This window comes from Trichophyton verrucosum (genome assembly GCF_000151505.1).
Source record: "Trichophyton verrucosum HKI 0517 chromosome Unknown TV-F-a-02e01.M13r1, whole genome shotgun sequence".
NCBI classification, from domain to species: domain Eukaryota; kingdom Fungi; phylum Ascomycota; class Eurotiomycetes; order Onygenales; family Arthrodermataceae; genus Trichophyton; species Trichophyton verrucosum.
The window spans coordinates 27,240-35,348 of record NW_003315209.1 but is presented as its reverse complement, the minus strand read 5'-3'; the positions used below and the strand labels follow the sequence as shown (position 1 = coordinate 35,348).

Genomic DNA, 8,109 nt, shown 5'->3' with positions numbered 1-8,109 from the left:
GCCTCCTCTCTCTCATCACAAATCATGTAACATATAACCTACCACTGGTATATATGATATATAATCCTTCATCACTCCGAACTGGCACCGCATCAGCCCGTAGACCACGCCTTTTGCATCATCCACCAGACGGCGCCAATCCCTCTGACCCTGGTCCTCACAGATAGGAGACCAACGCAGCTCCTCTCGCTGCCATACAATCACCCGTTCAGGCTTGAAGGAGCCCTTGGAAATAGCATCCTCGACCAGGAGTTTATACTCAATGGGGCCCTTTTTGCCTTCAATGCCACAGGAGGCAGTCATGACAACCTTTGGCTGGCTTGCCTCTATCCGCTGGGCAAGGGAGGTTGCAGCAAACCCGCCAAAGACAGCAGCATGGATTGCTCCCAACCTTGTAATTGCCAGTGCCGCAACAAGCGCAGCAGGTATCATGGGCACTATCCACCGTCAGCCAAATAAACCAACACAGTCTGGTCCACGCGCTGTTACATAGACATACTGTAGATAACCACCACATCCCCCCTCTGCACCCCTTGCTCCCTCAGCACGCCCGCCAGCACTTCCACTTCCTCCAGCAGCTGGCTATAGGTGATCTTTTCCTCCCGGCCTGTCACCGGCGACTCCCATAGGATAGCCACGTCTGCTCCGCGGCCAGCCCGAACATGTCTGTCTACGCAGTTATACGTAGTCGAGATCTCCCCGTCCGGGAACCACGACCAGCTCTGATGCCGAGTACCGTCATCCAGCGTCCTTGTGCCCATGCGTAGAGCGGCAGAGGGCTTCTTGTGCCAGTGAAGCTGTGCTGCGTGGCGAGCCCAGAACTGCTCCGGGTGTGTGAGCGCTAGGCTCTGCACTGCATCCTGAGGGTGTAATGCCGGCATTATTGCTTGGGATGGCGAGCTAAGAGCTAACAATAATGGCTATTAAGATATCAGACAGGCGAAGCGAGATGATCATTAATCAAACGGCCGGACAGCTGAGCACCTGTGAAGCAGCTTTGATCCGTCCTTGTCGCGTTGATGGTTGCAGGTCGGTCGGTTATGCCGCTTAAGCAACGCCGAAGGATTAAGTAAGACGCATAACTAACACTCGTGTCTTGGAACGCCAGCCACGGCCACAGGGGCGATGCTCCAGTTTACATAAGAGACGAGCTTTTACCTAGGTAAAGGCAGCTGGGGGTTGCCGGCATCCCGTTTGCTGCTTTCCACGGCGTCTGGGGCCGGCCCCTGTTGGCTGCTGCCGGGGATGTGAGATGAAGCCCCAAGACGGCCGTGCAGGCCAATGGCAGGCCGGGGAGGCTGTCTGGGCTGACAGGGGGGCTGGGATGAAGATGAAGATGAAGATGAAGGTTATTTTACATAGATACGGGAGACTCGAGCAGGTATGTACGATGGAGTTATTAAAGGAAACTCGGTGGATTGACAGTATATCTAGATTGCGAATAAGGGAAGGGAACTATAACAGGACGAAGAAGTATAAGAAGAAGAAGAAGAAGAAGAAGAAAAGGAGAAGACATGGGATATACACCGTCTACTACATAAGTAAGCGAGATGTCCACCCAACCCTGAGCACGTTAGCTGTGATGATAGATATTATATACATTTGCAATCAGCCCCCCGGACAGAGAACTAGTTAGAAGCGGTAGAAAGCCCGTTGGCAGCAGAAGAGGGCCGGGCGAGGAGAGGTTGGATAATAGATAACGTTGGCACAGGGGCAGCCGTGTCGTTTTGAGGTGGCCGGCCGTCTGGTGTTCTCCGTAGTTGCGGGGTGTGTATCCCGAGGATTTCCCTGGTATCTCAACTTCTTCTCTGCTGGCCCGTCGGAGTATGTAGACTTGCATAATAATATTGCGTTGTATTGCTTGCTGTGGGGGTCGCATTGGCAGCGGCGTAGATGTTCATTCGGCCGTGTTCCTGGGTACTGGGCAGCAAGAGTGGGAAGACGGGAAAGAAAAAGTTGTCGAAATAAGAAAAATAAGGCGAAAAAAAAAAGGTAGAGAGAAAAGAGAACCACATGTATATATATGATATTATATATATGTAACGGTCTCACATAGTCTCTCAATCCAGGCTGTTGTTGTTGTCGTAGTAGTAGTAGTAGCGGCAGTGGCAGCAGCATTAGCAGTCCCGCAGTCCCGCAGGTTCAGATGACCCATCACATCACACATCCAGCATGCAACAACAACAACAACCATCCTCCTCCCTTCCCCATGGCCATCCAATTGCTCTCGAGTTCTCTGTATATTCTCTTCTCCATCCCCCCACTTGATTCATGCACACAGACGAGAAAGTCCTGGGAAGAAAAAAAAAAAAAACTCCTAGGCTAGAGAGAAGGCGAAAAACCAAGGCAAGAGGCAGCAGCAGTAGCAAGCAGACAGGTGGCCGGTAAGAAAAGGAATGTTGAAGAAAAAAAAAAAAAAAAAAAAAAACAGAAATAGTAATAAAAAAAGGATAATTAACTTCTTCGTTCGTATAGATCATCAAGTCATGTAAAAAAAATATCGGTTTCAGGTACGGTTGGTTCGGAAACGGTGGGACGGTAAGACGGTAGGTGGTAGATGATGGCTGGCGGCGGATGGCATGGCCAGATAGGAATCGGAGTAGAATAGATGAGTAGGCTGTAAAATAGGAGAAACGAACCAAAGGGAAACAACTCAAGACCGTTGTGCAGCGGGAGTTGACACAAGGAAGGAATAAATATCGAGGGGGGGGAATATCCAAGGAGCCAAGGGAACAAAAAGGAGAATAAGAATAAAAGTAGGGGTATGATAAAGAAGCAGGGAAAAGGGGCAGTTTAGATGTAATAGAAAAAACGGACAGTTTAAGGGTGTATAGTTGAATGGAGCAAAAAAGGACCCTTAGAGAATCATGCATTTGACACCCCGGTGTGTTTTTGATCGATCGGGACGTAGAGCCTTTTGATAGTCTGATCCGTTGAGGTCCCTGTTAGAGCCGCCCTGCCCACCAAACCCAGTTGTTCTCCGATCCGACGGCCGATTGAGCTGTTGTTGCTGTTGCTGCTGCTGCCTTTGCTGCCTGAGCAACCGGACAACATCAAAAAAGGCCTTTTCGACGTTGATGCAGTTTTTGGCGGAGGCTTCGACAAACTCACAGCCGAGGTCCTTGGCCAGAGCCATGCCTTCCTGGGAAGAAACGGCGCGCTCAACGGCCTTGTCTGACTTGTTGCCGACGAGCATGACGGGTACGGGGCCGGCGGGCGTGGTTGAGATGGCGGAGTTGAGCGGGGAGGAGAGATAGCTTGCTCCCGTGGGCGAGCCGGAGCTGGCTGATTCCTTGACGAGCTGGATCTGGTGGTGGAATTTCTGTATCCTGGTGAAAGACGAGCGCGAGGTGATGCTGTACACGAGCACGAAGCCCTCGCCGTCTCTTATCCACTGATCGCGCAGGGCGGTGTATTCCTCCTGTCCGGCGGTGTCGAGCACCTCAAGCATGCACGACTGCTGGTCGATAACGACCTGTTTGCGATATGAGTCTTCAATCGTAGGATCGTATGTCTCGACGAAGTGGTTCAGGCAGAGCTGCTTCCCGTTAGTGATGCTGTTTCCTTTCTGTATCATTTTTTTTTCCTTTTTGAGTATCGTGTTTCAAGACCAACCTGGATTGTGAGAGCTGTCTTGCCGACTCCTCCATCGCCCAAGACAACGAGTTTATATAGAGTCATTTTCCCCGCCATGATTGCAATGAAACGAGTACACGCACACTTGAGACGGATAGAGACAAGAAAAGAAAAGAAAACAAGGGCAGAAAAAAACGCGAAGATGCAAAAAAGGGAAGATGCAGCAGCAATGATAATGAAAAAAGAACCAGGCAGGCACAGAGCGAGGATTTGTCTTTTGTCCGCCCTGGGTTAAGTTCTAGACGAATCGCGGGTATGCAGAGACTCAAACGAGAACGCAGGCAAGACTTTTGACCAGCCCGGATGGCCTCAACGGTGGCGCCAGATGGGACACCAACAAACCGAACAAACAGGACAGCTGTGTGTACGGTGACAATCTCGCCGTGCAAGGCCTGCAGGAATAATCTGCGAGCTAAGTTAGCCTGGCTGAAGGGAGAGAAAAGTGAGTGAGAGCGAGAGCGAGAGCGAGAGACAGAGTGGAATGTTCTTGAACGGCAAGATCCACGCCTGCGCCCCGTGGCGAAAACACGTCCAGAAAGGACGCCAACTGGGGGGGTGAGAAACGATAGGACGGCCGACAGAGCAGCAAGGAAAAAGGAATATCAGAGAAGAAGAGAAGAAGGGCAGTAGAAGGACTGCAGACGAACCTGGGACGATGCGGTGTGGTCGCTGTCGAGGCCGGTGGCTGCGGTGTGGTGGTGGTGTGTAGATAGGTCGCTGTCGAGCCCCTTCTGGCGCAAAAAAAAAAAAAAAAACAAACAGCAGGCGGAACGGGGGGGTGTGTGTGTGCCGTGGCTGGCGTGCACTCGGGCAGCTCGCTGGCGGCTCGCGGGCGACCGGACGGGGGCTACAGACAGAGGCGGGCGTCGCCAGCTACCATTGACACTGAGCAGCGGGCGGGAGAGGCAGTCGGGGGCAGCGGGCGGGCGTCCTGGAGCTGGCGTGAAGCGGGCGTGAAGCGGGCGTCGAGGGCGATGAGGGCGAAAGTCGAAAGTTGAAGTTTCGTCGCGGGAGCGAAAAGGCAGCTTTTTGGCTTCCTGGGCACGTGACCGGACTTTTAACACTGATATCAGATATCAGACAGATAGATACAGATAGACTACAGATAGACTGCAGATATACAGTGATATACAGAGATTGATACAGAGATTGATATGGATAGATAGATGTCATTAGGTAGTTATTGAGATAGTCTACAGTTGGTAGCGGAAGCCGAGCTGCAGCAGGCGGGCCTGGTGCACGTCGACGTTCTCGATCTCGGCCGTCCGCTGCAGCTTCGCCAGCTCCTTGTCCGTGAGCTGCTCGAGGCCGACGGACTCGTAGCGGGCGAGCTCGCGGTTCTGGCGCTGCAAGTACCAGCGCAGGAAGACGACGCAGGCGGCGGCCAGCAGCTGGCAGGCAACGGCCACGCCCAGCGCCAGGCGGTAGTGCGGCTGGTCCCCGTTGCGGTAGGTAAACGGCGTCCAGATGCTGGCCGAGTTGCCCAGCGAGTTGATAAAGGCGTATGCGGCCGCTCTCTTGGCCGGCGGGCGGGGGATGGCGCTGGCGATCCAGCCGTACAGCGTGCCGTTCAGCGCAAACACAAAGATCATGAGGAAAAACGAAAAGTAGCGCGGCCCAAAGGCGTCCGTGGTCATGAAGATGATGAAGCCGACCAGCGTGATCGGGATCGGGTAGATGAAGAACCAGAACCGGTTGTTGCGGCGGTCGGAGTACCACGAGTGAGCCAGGCTGTAGACGACCATGAACAGGTACGGCGGCGCCACCAGCAGCAGCGAGATGATCTTGGAGTAGCCCAGGGTCTGCGTGAGCGTTGGGAAGAAGTTCTGGAAGCCCGAGGCGGCGGTGATGGACATGTAGGCTATCGCAATGGCGTAGGTCTTGACGTCCGTCATGGCTAGTCTGAGGCCTCGCAGCTGGCTCATCCCGCCGGGCACGTCGACGTCGGCCTCTGCCGCCTCGACGGCCAGCCGCTTGTTGGCTACGTGCTTGAGGTCGGCCGGCAGCAGCTTCCACGTATCGGGGAAGTCGGGCAGCACCACGACGATGACCAGCCCGACGGCGATGGTGATTACGCCCTCGATGATGTACAGCCATCGCCAGGCGGACAGGCCGCGCGCCCCCGCGAGACCGTTGAGGATGCCGGCCGCAATGAGACTGCCAAAGGCACCGCTGATCAGCGAGCCAGAGTAGAAGATGCTCATGCGCAGGGAGAGCTCTCGCTTCGTGTACCATTTCGACAGGTAGAAGAGCACTCCGGCGAAGAAGGGGGCCTCGACGAGCCCGAGCAGAAAGCGGCAGACGACTATCTGCTGGTACGTGTGGACGAGCGAGGTCAGGGCCGAGACGGCGCCCCAGGCCACGGTGAAGCCGCCCAGGTACAGCGACGGGCGGCCCATGTAGTTGAGCAGCAGGTTCGAGGGGACCTGCATCAGGATGTAGGCGACGAACAGGACGGAGAGGCCGGTCTGATACTGCGAGCCCTCGAGCCCGAGATCCGCCTCCAGTCCCTGCAATCGAGCAGCCGCATAGTTGTTTCTACCACCATTAGCATCACATATATAGTTAACTAGTAGACTAGCAGAGTAGACATACCGGTCGATGTAGTTGAGGAGGTAGACGAGGATGACCAGCGGCATGATCAAGCTATCGATCTTGCGCCGCAGCTTCTTCTCGAGCTGCAGCTCCTCGTCGCTGAGCTGCTGCAGGCCGCCCACCAGCTCCTCCTCCGTCTTGGACGCCTCCATGGCTCGCGAGTCGTCTCTGCTTGTTGCGCCCTCGTCGGCTTCAGGCGTGTAGGCGTCGGGCTTCAGCAGGATCCAACATCCAACGTCCAACGTCCAGCATCCAGCATCCAGCATCCAACTGGAACTCCAGCTAGGCCCTTATTCCTCTTTATATATCCTGCATTCTAGGGACTCGAGCTAGTGGACCTCGCCTCCCAGAACCGAACCAGACGAGCGTTAAAAAATCGGGTAAAAGGTAGCGTGCCAGAGACTCGTCGCGCGGCCAAAACGTACATCTTGTTCCCCATGGGGTAGACGGCCGGCAAGCAATCAAGGGAAGGGATTCTGAGGATCAGGAAGCAACCTGAAGTCGATCGGGGGCCCCGGGGATGAGTCCGTCGAGCCGTCGGCTGCTGGCCGTGGGACGGGATGGTTGGTGGTTTGGGCGGTTTGCCGCTCCATGGTTTGACGAGGATGGAGCGTTTGAGAGGAGATTCGGTTACAGGATGGACGCTGTGACGGGTGGCAATCTCGTCGTCTTATTTTACCTCCACCGGTGCCAGGCCAAGCAAAGTAGTGGGAAGTCAAGTCCAGGGCCGTGAAGCAGGAGACTATTGAAAGTCTTTAACTCCATGCTGCGTGGTTGACAGGGGATGACAGACGTCAATATATGTACATCATTTGTATCTACGGAGTACAGTGGGGTTTTCGAGAAGTAGAATAGAAGAAGTTAAGAAGTTAAGAAGAAAGAGCATAAAGTGTTGATTATAAAGTAATAAATAATAAGAAGATTATGCATTAACTCAAGATAGAACTACCAATACACGCAAAAAGCTCCATCCGTAGACCGTCGATCCAACACATAACCCTCAGCCATCAGCGTCCCCAGTCGACTGTTTACAGCAAAAGGGCAGCGAGACCGAGGAGACCGGCGAGACCGGCTCCGGCACCGACAACGGCGCGCGAGGCAGCGCCGGTGTAGGTTGGCAGAGGAGCGGTGATGACACCGGTGCCGCTGGCAGTGCCCATGGGAGGAGCCTGGGCAGTCGAGTTGGGGTAGGTTGGTGGTGTGTAGATGGAGGTGCTGCCGCCGGTGGGAGCTGGGACTGGGACGGGGGCGCCGGTTCCAGGGATACCGCCGGTGGGAGCGCTGGTAGGAGCAGCAGTGGTTGGGCTGTACAAGTTAGTACCTCTCTTTCTCTTTCTCTTTCTCTTTCTATATATATATATATAGTAACAGCAAGGCGCAAACGTACCAGGAGCTGCACTCGGTGGCGGTGGAGGAGGTGAGAGTGCGGGTGACGGTGCAGGGCTCGGTGAAGGTGAGAGTGCCTGGCGCACTCATGGTGTAGGTCTGGGTGCCGTAGACGAGAGAGGTTGGCTCCGAGCAGTAGGTCTCGAAGCCAGTGACGACCTCGGTGACGACGTCAGACATCGGAGAACCGGTGCCCATGATGGAGGCAGAGGCGAGGCTGGCCATGGCGGCAGCGGCGGCGACGGAGTAGCGCATGGTTACGGCGGTTGTCTCTTTGGTAGAGGAGGGTTTTGGCTTGTGGCAGAAGAGAAGAAGCGGCGGTCGTAAGCGAAAGAGCGGACGGTCTCAAGAACCTGTAGAGAGCGACTGTGGACGACGAGAAGTGCGTTGGAGAAGAGAAGGGAAGAGAGAGAAGAGAGAGTCGCAAAAAAGAGCGAGGACGAGACGACGAAGATATATAAAATAATTAAAGGAACAGCGAGAGGGCGGGCG

General features: G+C 54.7%; 5 protein-coding genes across 5 annotated transcripts in view; 1 reads left to right on the top strand and 4 right to left on the bottom strand.

Annotated features, from left to right (window-relative positions):
* The window catches only part of TRV_07270 (acetate-CoA ligase, putative), a gene marked incomplete at both ends in the record, with an annotated part of 2,340 nt that extends 1,459 nt beyond the window's left edge, over positions 1 to 881 (bottom strand). The window contains 2 exons of the mRNA XM_003018679.1: positions 43 to 437; positions 500 to 881. Of these exons, the coding sequence (XP_003018725.1) occupies positions 43 to 437; positions 500 to 881 (777 nt within the window). The remainder of the gene's footprint in view (positions 1 to 42; positions 438 to 499) is intronic.
* Positions 882 to 1,252: 371 nt separating this feature from the next.
* On the top strand, positions 1,253 to 1,636 carry TRV_07269 (uncharacterized protein; the record flags this gene model as incomplete). Its single annotated transcript, XM_003018678.1, has 1 exon — positions 1,253 to 1,636. One exon carries the CDS (start codon positions 1,253 to 1,255, stop codon positions 1,634 to 1,636), a length of 384 nt encoding a protein of 127 aa, XP_003018724.1.
* A 1,221-nt stretch (positions 1,637 to 2,857) lies between these two features.
* On the bottom strand, positions 2,858 to 3,577 carry TRV_07268 (uncharacterized protein; the record flags this gene model as incomplete). Its single annotated transcript, XM_003018677.1, has 1 exon — positions 2,858 to 3,577. One exon carries the CDS (start codon positions 3,575 to 3,577, stop codon positions 2,858 to 2,860), a length of 720 nt encoding a protein of 239 aa, XP_003018723.1.
* A 1,252-nt stretch (positions 3,578 to 4,829) lies between these two features.
* Positions 4,830 to 6,497, bottom strand: TRV_07267 (MFS transporter; the record flags this gene model as incomplete). Its single annotated transcript, XM_003018676.1, has 1 exon — positions 4,830 to 6,497. The coding sequence occupies one exon, from the start codon at positions 6,495 to 6,497 to the stop codon at positions 4,830 to 4,832; it is 1,668 nt and encodes a 555-aa protein (XP_003018722.1).
* Positions 6,498 to 7,259: 762 nt separating this feature from the next.
* Positions 7,260 to 7,872, bottom strand: TRV_07266 (GPI anchored serine-threonine rich protein; the record flags this gene model as incomplete). Its single annotated transcript, XM_003018675.1, has 2 exons — positions 7,260 to 7,536; positions 7,619 to 7,872. 2 exons carry the CDS (start codon positions 7,870 to 7,872, stop codon positions 7,260 to 7,262), a joined length of 531 nt encoding a protein of 176 aa, XP_003018721.1.
* Positions 7,873 to 8,109: the final 237 nt, after the last annotated feature.